Raw genomic sequence first — 12,030 nt, 5'->3', positions numbered from 1 at the left:
CGGCAGCAGCAGCAGGTGGGCGAAAGCCAGGCCTCGGCTCGGCCTTCTTTCCACTGACCGCCCGGCGGGACAGCGAGGGAGGCGACACTGGGGTCCTGGGACTGCCGAGGTAGCCTTTTTCTAGAGGAGAGGTAGTGGGCAAGAACTACCAAACGGAGAAGGTGCTACACTGGAGTAGGTCCCCAGACCTCCTCGCCCCCCCCACCTCCCCTTCCACCCCCCTGTGGCGCAGAGCGTCCTTCTGCCGGTTTTCCTTGGGCAGCTCGCCCTGCTAGCTCGGTAGTGGCGGAGGATGCGGGTCCCCTTCCCTTTTGTTCAACTAAGTTGCCTTGCCTTTCACATGCACTCTCGCACCCGCCCAAGCTCCACTGCAAACACTAGGCAGAGCAGTGCCCAACCCAACCACTGTTTGTTCAGCGAGGCGCTGGCAAGACAAACACAACTGAGTCACAGGCAGAGCCCTTGCCCACCACGGCCACTCAGTTAGAATACAAAACAGATCCTCTCCCAATCTCTCCGCCTCCCGCCGCCTCAAGTCACCGACGCACTCGAACTCTGGGACAGACAGGGGCGCTGGTGAACCAGACAGGGGCCTGCCCAGTGTCGGGCACTGCGGTCGAGTTCTGTGTATCAGAGACTTCGTGAGCTTTTATAACGGAGCCACACGCCACCGAAGCACAACATATACAAAGTTTCTTACAATGACTTTGACGCGCAAGACACACTTTATATCCTGAGCTTCAGCCAGAGCAAACACTAACCCCCAACTCCCCACACTGGCACCCGCCCGGCGGCGCGCCTTCACGCACGCGCGCTGACTCCTCCCCTCCGTCTGCTCCCCATTGAGGTTCCGCCCCTCAGGCCGACAGAGCGCTCCGGACTACAGTACCCGAGAGCCTCTCGGTCAGCCCCGCCCTTCCCGTTACACGGCCTTCGCCTCTGATTGGCCGCCGTCTTCCATTGGCTCCGCCCCGTGATGACGCAGACTCGCTTCCCTCCGAGTCCCGGCACCGAAGGGGCGGGGCCGGGCGGGGCTTCGGTGGCACTATTGTCATGGAGACGAGAAGCCGACGGCAGCGTGCAGCCGGGACAGGATTCGGGGCGGAGGGGGTTGCGAGCCCGCCGACACTGGAGCGAGGCGCAGCGGCCAGCACAGCCCGAACCCGGGAAGCGCGGAGCAGGCCAGTGGCGGCCTCTCGGCTCACCCTCCAGGGCTCGGGGCGGTCGTGGTGGCGGCAGGGAGCAGCCGGAGCGTCCCCGCCCCGCTGCCTGGGCTCCCGCCTCCCGCGGCCGCGCGGCTCCTCGGCGCCCGCCCCCGGCTCCGCCCGCCGCCACCGCTGCAGCCCTCAGCGCTAACGGTCGGTGGCAGCCCGCGTGCGCCGCCCGCCGGGGACTCGCGCCTGCCACGAGGGAGCGTCCGCGTCCCGCGAGCCCGCTCCGCGGAGCAGAGGTGAGCCCCCTCGGAGCCGGGTCCCAGTGCCGCGCCGCCGGCTTCCGCCTCCGAGCCACGGCCGCGTCCCCCCGTGGACCAGGAGGACGCGGCGGGGCCCCGCGCGTGGGCGAGAACCTCCGATGCGCCTCTCCCGGTGTCACGTTCGCGGGAGGACGCGCGCGAGCGTGTCCCCTGCGTCCACGCGTGTCCACCCCTCCATCACTCTCTGGACTCTGGTCCAGTAGGATGGGTTTCTGAAATGGAGCCGTGGAGGTTTGTGCCACCGAGAATCCGAGACTGTCACGCAGACATCCTCATTACATAATCCCACCACGCTGGACCCACGGCTGTTTCTCTCCCGTCCCCCCACCACCTCCCTGCTCCCCCCACCCCGCTTTTGGTCCCTTCTTTTTTTGTGTCAGGGAGGACTGGAAAGGATCCTGCAAGATATTGAAGCATTTAGAATTTATGGTTCTGTTGCCGTGGTTGTCACCTCCGCTCTACGTCAAATTTAAGACTCATTTCTTAAGGATGTCTCTATTTTCTGCTTTATTTGCACATTGATGGGTCTGCTGCTCTGCTGGTCACGGCCGCCGGCTTCTGAGATAGAATTGTGCTAATATGTGAAAGGGAAGGACTGATTATTAGTAGGCAGGCGGAATTCAGATTGCATCAGGCCAATGTTCTTTCGTTTTGTTTTTTTTTTTTTTTAGATGGTCGCTTTCACGTTTTCTCTGGTAAACAACGAGTTTTAACTTTGTATCTTGGTGGTGAGGCTCTGTTCCCCATTCTTTCCCTTTCTATTCATCAGCTTTTCCATTTGAGAATCAGTTTACTTGTTAGCAGTAGTTTCACAGGTCTCTTGTCACTGAATCTCTTTTCTCCACCAGCAGAGGTGAGATCAACCAACCCAACCCTCATCTCAGATTACCCACAATTTTTTTCTTGGCTTTTCTTTTTACTTAGCACTGCATTTGTATCTTTCTGAATATGTTAACTTACACTAGGGATAGGTTTGCTCTGATTGTTTTTAACATGGGGCTCTTAAACTTCATATTTAAACTCACTAAGGGTTTATTGGTTTGCCCTGTCTGCTTGGATCCAGTTATGCATAACTCTTAAAAGGTAAAGCTTTCAAACATGATCCATAATTGTATTGTCAAGACATGGCCATGAAGCTTGACTGTATAGTTGTCATTGTTTCAATCAAGTGCAAAAGAGGTTACTCCTGTTTGCTTAGTGTAATAGCTGTTTACTGTTAAAACTTTAAAGACTCGTAAAAGTAGGGCTGCTGTATTTTAAAGATCTCATCATTCTTGTGGGAGAGACACAACACCAACTCCAGGAAAGGCAACAGATTGCTTCTGTCATATCGCTTGGCTGTTTTAGAGTGTACTTAAAGGATTATGATTGATAAGGCTGTCTTGCCAGAGAATGTTGACACAGGTGTGCATCGTTATCTTAATTAAGATCCTGAGAAAATGTTGTCTATAAATGGAGACATAAGAAGGGCAGCATATTTTTTTTGTACAGTTTTGCTTTTGGAGAATTTAATTGCACTTGAAACCTCTCTTTCTGTTTGCAGATTTTGTGAGCCGCTTGGCAACAGAAGTTTTAGAGAGAAATGGTAGTTTAATGTTAAGTGTTCTGGCATGTAGTAGTACTACTTGTGGCTTTTTGGCAATACATCTTCTCAGCTCGCTTTCTTTGTACTCTACCTTTGTAGAATAAATGGTTTCTGATTTTGAAAAAAAATTAAAAACATAAGACTGCAGTATATGATTAAACAAACATTGGTGTTTAGAAAACACCGTTTGAGGAAGCCATGCTTAATGTTCAGAAACAGGAATACGAAAAAAAGGTGCATACTTGAGAAATGTATGCCATTGGAATTTTTTGGAGAGGAAAGAGTCTCCCATGGTGTCTCAGTGGTGGAAAACAGTTTCTTTTCCATATATCAAGTGCCTAGCTACAACATCCGTGGAATGCCTTGTTTTTAGTTCTGGAAATGGAGGAGAACTTATCTTTTCCAAAATATTGTTCTGTAAATTTGAATTGATGAGCAAGTGGAGAGGATGCATTAGTTTAAGGATCTGAATCATAACCTGGGTGACCACTAAAATAACATTACTGTCCTTCACTCTAAATCTCTGACTGCAAAAACAATGGCAAGGCGGATGCTGCTGATTATATTACCTTTGGCTTACCCAGCACCTAATACCCCTTAACATAAGGATTACATTAAGATTTCCCCCTCTCTTTGTAGCTCACTCTTTCCTGGAAGCTGGCTGTCCATCAGCGTGTGTGAGAGAGGTGTGTGTGTTTTCCCTTTAATATTAAAACTCATTGTAGAAAGAGGAAATGAAAGTAGAGGAGACCACAGGCATATGATCATGATCGGAAAAGCCAGGTGTAGAGTCCCAGCTCATTCTTGACTCCAAGGATAATTAGCTGGTTAGAATTACATGGTAAACTAAAATCAAAGGGAGACTTATTTAGATTTGTTTGCTCAAACTAAAACAAGAGCGTTAATTTAGAGATAATTGCTTTATTTATCCCTCAGCCCCCCATCAAAATTTTTTTTCTTTGGCAGCTGCATCTCCATCCTCATGCTGTTATCCATGTGTTATTTAAAAATTTATTGTGTTGGAAGAGATGAAATAGGAACATGAACTAATTGCATATCATCAGTTTTGATTGATAGCATCAAGTAATTATTAATATATTTATATATTCTAGAAATCTTAGGAAAAATTAAAAAATGTTCTTTAGTTGATTACATGGAAATAAATGAAATTCTATAATCCTGAATGGATTAAATATGTTCTTTTAAATAGATTATAAATATTATACTTTGAAACCATGTTTTTATTCTAAACTAGCCCAGCCTGTTTTTGAGTGGTAGTATCTCAGTATCTTTTTTTTCTCCTCATTATCTAGGTTATGTGTTGATGTCTGTATTTTTAACATCTTTTTGGCATATTTGGTAGCTGTTTGGTGGAGAATAATTTTTCTAAATAGGATAACAGCTGGCACAGTTTTAAGAATGTGTAGAAATTCTATTTTCCTTTTTAGTAATGAGTTTGGATTGCTTTCTCGGCACTACTCTAAAGTGTGATACTGATAACTTATTTCTGCATAAATCTGCAATGTTTTTATAGCTGTATTATACCTAAGCACCAATTTAGCTTGGCAAATTAACTTAAATGCTTCAAAATTGAAAACCAGTATATTCTAATGTAGTTTGAGTTTAAGTCTTTATTAGTGAGGATGAACTTGACATTTGTTCAGGAGAAGGGAATATAATTTTCTCCTGCAGTTGTGATTTATGTAATCCATTTTTCTAGCCTTTTCTCAAGCTAATGATATTCCACACCTTGATACAGCTTTTATTTGTTTATTCACCATAATATGGAGTGATACCTTGGAGAAAATTAGATTAGATATTCATATCTAATATCCCAGAAGTATTGCTAGTCTTCTGTGTTTCCTTAAACAGAATCATTTCCATTTTCTATACAGGTGATAAGTATGATGCTTCCATAATATGTTTGGATGTTTTCAGTTAAGTTCACTTTCAAACTGTGGGGTTCCTCCAAATGTTGGCTGAAATTTATTCTTGCATGTCCCAAGGCTCATCTGCAGGTGAGTGTCTGCACACACACACTGTGGGGATGCTTGTGTGTGGAGTGACTCAAAATAGCATGAGGGTTGGCTTTACCAAAGAATTGACACTGGTGACAGAGGCTAAGTACAGAAGGTAGAGAATTCCACTTGAGGCCTTTCAATATTAAAATTCCATTATTGCATTCACCGAGAGTGTAGTAAATAGAAAATTTTTGGATTCGTAGAATGACACTGGATAATTTATTTATTTTTATTTGTCATGTTTCCTGGAATTACATTGAATAATTCATTTGAATGATACTACTGGGTAGCGAAATTTATAAAGTAACTCATTACCTTTCATAAATATGAAGACTAAGATATTTTATAGAAATACAATTATTATTTTTTAAAAAGACTCTACTTGTACCAAATCACATTTTGGCATTATTTTAATTACCTAGTTCTTTTAATGGTAAATTTTGTGATCCGGTCATGAGTGGCGAATAGTATACAGGTGTAGGTAGAACTTGCCATTTCTCATTAAAATTTGGCTGCTGAATATAGGTGCATGAGAAAGAATTATTTTGCAGAATATTTGTGTTGTCTAGTGGGCAGAACAAGGAATAGGATTTAGTAACAGAATATTTTGTTGAATAAAAAAATTAGTATATGATAAAAATAAAAAGCTAGTTTTACAGAAGGCAATATAGTTAGCATATATTTTGATAGAAAAAAATGCTTCTCTGTGATACTTTTTAAGGCATTCAAGTGATTTTTACTGTAATGTGAACTAATAATTGATTATAAATAATAGACTTGACTTCCCCTGTTACTGATTGGGACTCATGGAAGGGAGTTTCGTGTATGGCCGAGAGCTGAGGCATTCCAGCAAGTGAGAAAACATGACACAAATATCAAGAAAATGCTCAGGGGGAGGGGGAGGGCAGTCTGATTCCTCTTTGTTTACCTTTAAGCTTCTTTTTTGTTTTGTTTTAAAGCATGTACAGAGTTGTTGAATTTAAGAGATGAAAGGATCTAGATGGTTGTTTCTTTTTCCTTCTAAGGATAAATATGGGAAAAAATCTAAACATATATGCAGATTTGTTGAATTTCACATCTGTCATCTGCCAAATTTATTATGAAAACTCATATTTCACATGCACTGAAGGTGTAATTCAAATATATTTAAACTCTGTTCCTTTTGTAATAAAATAGACGTGGGCAGGGTCTGCCACTGTAGAAACCAGAAGGAAGCGGCCTCCAGTCTTGGGCTAGGGTTGATTAATGGATAAGGTCATACTAAATGTTCTCTGGTGGAAATAGCTAACGAGTATGCTTTTTGAGAAATGTATCATTCAGGAATAAAATCAATTGAAGAATTGGTAATTAAATTGTGATCCCACGAAGGAAGGAAGAGGAAGGAGAGTGGGGGCTAACCATTCTGTTCTTCTTTCCAGGAGTCCACAGTTCCTGATGGATCTAGTGTCCTGGCTGTAGGAAGAGGAGAGTCTGCAGACAGGAAGGTAATATTCTCTCTTTTAAAAGAAGACTTTTCTTTGTAATCCTGAATCATCCTTATATATATAAGAATTTTATCCACTAGACAGCTTTTTCTTTGAATTTGGGATATGCAAGCAGACTTATTTTCCTCTGCTAAGTTTTTGAGCCTGCTTCTCTTAGGGTATGTCAGGGCTGCGTTGGGAACACGGAGAAATCTCCTTTCGGCAGATTCAGCACCCTTAAAATAGCTTCTTTCTGAGACTGAGCTCTGTGATGGTGTCCTGGTCGGTGCTAGTAGGTGACTAACATTTCAGTTTGTGGTTGACACGCATGCCTGCAGCCTTGTCCCACTGTCCCTGTTTACCTCGCGTCCTTTGTTGGTTCACTGGGAGATGTGTTCCCCGCAGGGTGATCTGCTGCCAGCCATAACCAGGCTTGGAGGGGAGGACTTGGTGGTTGGCAGCTGGTTCCAGAGCCCTGGCGAGAAGTGAGTTGGGCCCGCCTGGGGCGTTCCAGCGCGTGCACCAGCAGCTCAGCACATGGCTGCCTCTCCTGGTTCCGAGCTGTGGATCTCTGCTCTTCCTATAATCCTAGGCCTGGTGAGGCTTTCCTTTTCCACTGGCGAGATTGCTTAGCTACCGAGCCTGCAGCTGTTGCGGGGATTCCCAGGGAAGGAGGACTCTTGCTTGGTTCTGGGGGATGCCTTTGGTGCTTTACCCACGTGCTTTTTCGTTTTCAAAAACCTGGAGTTGGCCTTGGAGAAATACACCTAAGATTCTTGAAGAACAAAAATTGGGTTCGATTTGGATCTATCAGAAAAGACTCCACTTCCTGATGCCAATCTGCACATTGATGATGCAGGTTAAATTAGAAATTGGTGTTTGTAAAAGACCAATTACTTCGTCTCAGAGCTTTCTACAGGCTTCTGTTGTGGAATGGTATTTGTATCTATTTGTTTTCCTTGTTAAGAAAAACTACTTTTCTAGTCATCAAAGATGTCTGCCCCCTGAACTCTATCTAGGGAGAAATATTAATGAACAATAAAGGACTTCATGTGTCTAATTGAATAATTAGGCAATTGGTAAGAAATGTGATAGCTAAAATTGGTTTCACCCACTAAAGGAACTAGCGTACATTTAAAAACACAAACCTTCAGAAAAGAGACTAATCTTCATGTCCAGTAGTGTTTGGGGTTAACCCAAGAGAAAGGCAAAATATACCAATTTTCAGATTCTTTTATTCATGCCTATACAGAGGGTTATAAGCAGCTGAGGAGACCATAAAATATAGTGTAAGAAAAAAATGGGAATATCAAAGCGATTATTTGAAAAGCAGTTTACATTTGTAAAAGTATTCAATATTATGACCTTGAGCAACTTTTGCACTTGGATGCTGGGTTATTGCACTGGTTTTTGTATATCCCTCTGTGGTGTAGCTTGTATATGGAGCGCAGGGGTGTGTTTAGATTGAACAGGTCTTACTGTATTCCTTTACAGCTGCTCTTAAGTCATCAAAGTATCATCTTGACATCAATGACACTGTTTTTTAATCATTGTTTTGAACATAGAATTATGGATATTCTGAAATGGAAATGTCTTATTTGCCATTCCAAATTTTATTCTCTGTAATGGACTTTTAAAATAAAAGGCCTGTGAGTATACTTTGAGTCCTGGGCTAATTTTCTAGGCATCAGAACACAGAAAAGCAGCCTTGATTAATTTCAAACCGCAAAAGAGGCAGGTAAAACCGTTTTCAGCGGAAATTTACTAATGCAGCAACCCTTTAAATTAAATGTTTGTTAACATAATAGTGATGGCATTTTCTCCTCCTCCTCCTTGTGGTTTTGTCCGACTGGATGTTCCAGTGGCAGTCGCAGCGACTGTTAAGTGTTTAAATGATGACACCATTATGTGAAGTGATTTTGAAATGAGAGATTCCAGCCAAGAATTACATCTGCTCCCATCTCCTTCAAATCATACTCTCTGGCAGTGCAGATTATGATTGATTTGTTTGTGACAGATTGCAGGAAACAGTCATTGATTTTTCAATATTTTACCTTAAAATTATTTACAGTTGTAACCATGGGGAGGTATTTCCATGGGCTGTCAGCCCCTGAAAGACTAGGATAATATTCCCTGCTCTCTGACAAGACAAATTACCTGTAATGAGTGCAGTAGCTGAAGGGTATACTTTTATTTTAAAATATGTCAATAACCCCAGTGACTAAACGAATATTGATTTAGCATAATGAAGCCTGAGTAATGTGAAAATGAGCTTTTTCAAGGGGCTTGGTAAGGACTTTCTTTTTAGCTGGTTAGAAGAAGCTTTTCTTTCTTCCCAGCTAGCTGGTTGAAATCCTGAATTTTAGAAGCAGGAATGGTAGTGTTGCTTGTGATAACTCAATATTTCTTCCTCATTTTAATAATTCTTTTCAAGTCTGATTTTCAACCTTCATTTTTGCCATGGAATAGCTACTGATTTGTTTGATGCTATCTTAAACCGACTTCAGTATCTTTACAATTTCAATATATTTTGCATGGAAACCTCTGGTACTGAATATTAAAATATAACTGTATCCACAGTTGTTTGTAGAGGACATTATAATTGCATGAAGACATTTCAAGTGGGTCATTGTAGTATTTAATGTGCCATATTTTATGGTAGACCGACTTTCAGTCTCTGGACATCAGATTGCATTCCCTGGGAATGAAGATTAATTTACTTAAGAACTGATTTTTTAGGCATCAGTGCAGGTTTTCATTTTTGTTAGACTTTTGCTCTTTTTTGGGGGAGGGGGAGGAGTGTATTAAGATCTCAATACATAAAATCCTTCCAACAAAATAATAGTAAGAGGTATATAACTGCATGTTGATGTGTCCAGGTGTTTGAAGATTTTATATCTGAATGTCTCCATATCTAACTTGGTAGGTGGAAAAATAGGGTAGACAGGGCTGGGAATGCAGGGAGAAAAGTAAGTATTTGAACAAGATGTCAAACTGATATTTCATGAGCACCTAACTCATTCTATGGTAACTAGTAGTCATAAAATCATTAAAATCAATAGGCAAGATCCCTTCAGAAATTAAAAATGAGTTATGATTTAAAGGAACTTCAGATGGCTGTATGAATGCAAGCTCTCCTACGGCATGGCATATTTCTTATATGGAAATTATAAATACATCTTTTGATGGCAGAAAGGATAGACTCGAGAGTATAAAATAATTGTGTTTTTCCCCCCAGGAATTTGCCTAAGGGCATGACACAGATGCTCTCTGCCACTGTCTTTGTTGTGTTCTTAAATGAACTGGGTGCTTCACGAAATCCTGCACTTTGGATTCCACATGCTACAAGATTTCATGTGGCCATCGTTACCTGCCTCCCATGTCCTTTCTCTTTTTCTACAAAAGTAGTTTTAAAATCCAGAAATATGAGGAATGTGCCGTCATCGTATATGAAACTAGTAGGCCCAATTCTTCAACGATTGATTTGGTCTTATGGTTTTTTTAAATCAACGCAGAATCCATAGAATGACTTATGTCTTCCAGAAAAAATAATTTAGATTTTTCTTTCTCAATAGATTTTTGAATAAAGCATATTTTCTTCAGGCAGATCTATGCCAAGAAAACACCTATGTTGTTGTTTAGTTTGGAGTAAAATTAAAAATGCATTAAAATCAATACTTTCTTACCCCACCATTTAGTTTGAACATGTGTGCTCATTTTACGGCACACAGAGAACTGTTTATGTGAGTTAAGAAATGTGTAGGTAAAGTGAAGTTTTTTTCTGGGAAAATTATTCTCTTCTGGATACTATGCCCTTCTCTCTTTTTCTTTATTTTTTCCCCCTTGAAAAAAAATTACCCTGCTCCTGTGCTTCTTTAGGGAACAACTATTTATATAAAAAAATTTAAATTATGCAAGTCATTGCCTGGGGTTAGTTAAAACACTTGTTTTTGAAAATGAGAAAATACCCCTGCCTTAAAAAATCTTTCTTATATTTGTATCTATTAAGATAAACAGTTTACTTTGATACGGTACATACCAACCTATTTAGTTAATTATTTTTCCAGAATTCACTTTACTGTGTTTCGTCTAACCTTTATGATAACTTAATATAGGGACAAATTAGCATATAATTCTATTTTCCATGTTCTCAACCAGTTGCAGAATTGTACCACCACCATTGGGGGCCCCTGGGTAGTCCATGTAGACTGTAGTATGAAATGTTTATAAGTGTTCCGTGCGGCCTGGCTCGTGTTTTTGTTACCAAAAATGTTTTAAAGTAAGCAATTAGAAGAAACACTTCACCCCATTACTGAGTTATTAAAATACCTCCTAAGGTAGCATTTTTAATTAGTGTAATAATTGATTGGTGATTTGTCTTCTCCCAGGCAGAAGCCGCCTGGTGAAGTTCAGTGTGATCAGGAAGTATAAGGTACTGGGGACTGACAATGGCAGTGACCGTGACAACTAAATGGTTTTTTTTTCCCTTTTAGATTCAGCCATCAGTCTTTGAAATTTCCTGACATCCGTTTCAGTCTAAATGGAAAAGAATTGGAAAAATCAAGCGCTCAGGGGATTTAAATATGTTTTGAACGTTTCTGTTTATAGAGGACAGTATTTTTCCAGTTGAGCTCCTCGTGTCCATGTAGGGGAAGGGTAAACTCTTCTTCATCATCAATTTTATTGAAAATGCTTTTGATAAAAAATGTTGCTGAAATGATTTCTGTTTGAAACAAAGTGAAGGAAAAAATGAAATAAATTTTATATGGTGACTGTTTTTCTAAAATGTCTTTATTGGATTGAATGAATATTTAGATCTGAAAAAGAGGGTCCAAAAGAATCCCTTTATCTCAGTAATTCTGTCAGATAGCATTAGAGGTGTTTAAGATCACTTTCTAATATGACTCCATTAGAGTTATTGGACATAAAAGTCTTGAAAGGTATCATATGTGTATTTTAATTCTCTATATTGGCCCCTGTGGGACGGAACATTTCCTTCCTGAACAGCTCTATTAGTGCCATTCAGATAAAAGAAAAAAATGCCACCCGAGGTGGAGCATTGGCTATGTGTCGGAACGTTTGATTTAAAACGTAAAAAAGATTGGCGTCCGGGTCTCTGTGGAGTGGACACATTTGGGGTTACTTTGCCATTGGCGAATTCCTTGTCATGACCTCTGTAGCACCTATGGCAAAAATGGAGGGGTATCTCTCCAAAGGAGGCCCCCTGCCCTGTGGCCAGAGGTAGCCCCTTCAGGGACCTGGGAGAGTCCCAGGACCCTTGCAGAAACTGCTGGGTGTGGCCCAGTTTGGGCTCCACCTGATTCCACAGTTTTCACAGACTCCAGGGGCCATAGTGAATTCTTAACCCTGACCTCAGTGAGGCCAAATACATTTAGTAGGCTAGAATGTTTCCTTTTTCATTTTTATTGAATTTGTATATTTTGAGAGGACTGTAGATTCACAGGCAGCTGTGCAGCATAATGCAGA

At 41.5% G+C, this 12,030-nt stretch overlaps 1 protein-coding gene across 5 annotated transcripts in view; it reads left to right on the top strand.

The window, feature by feature from the left end:
* The first annotated feature begins 53 nt into the window (after positions 1-53).
* Positions 54-12,030, top strand: part of LOC110597273 (uncharacterized) — a 34,015-nt gene continuing 22,038 nt past the window's right edge. Inside the window, exons 1-5 of one of the 5 annotated variants that reach the window (XR_005731323.2) lie at positions 69-1,450; positions 3,699-3,745; positions 4,955-5,077; positions 6,499-6,564; positions 11,037-11,320. Coding sequence is in view for 3 of the 5 variants with exons in the window: in XM_078032326.1 (XP_077888452.1) it covers positions 977-1,450; positions 6,499-6,564; positions 6,949-7,032 (624 nt within the window). In the remaining 2 variants the exon portion in view is untranslated. The other 4 variants (XR_002483100.3, XM_078032326.1, XM_040279393.2 and 1 more) reach the window with 4 other exon arrangements.

The sequence above is a fragment of the Ictidomys tridecemlineatus genome, chromosome 15 (assembly GCF_052094955.1).
Source record: "Ictidomys tridecemlineatus isolate mIctTri1 chromosome 15, mIctTri1.hap1, whole genome shotgun sequence".
Taxonomy (NCBI): Eukaryota; Metazoa; Chordata; class Mammalia; order Rodentia; family Sciuridae; genus Ictidomys; species Ictidomys tridecemlineatus.
The sequence above is the reverse complement of the archived record's forward strand: the minus strand, read 5'-3'. Positions and strand labels throughout refer to the sequence as shown.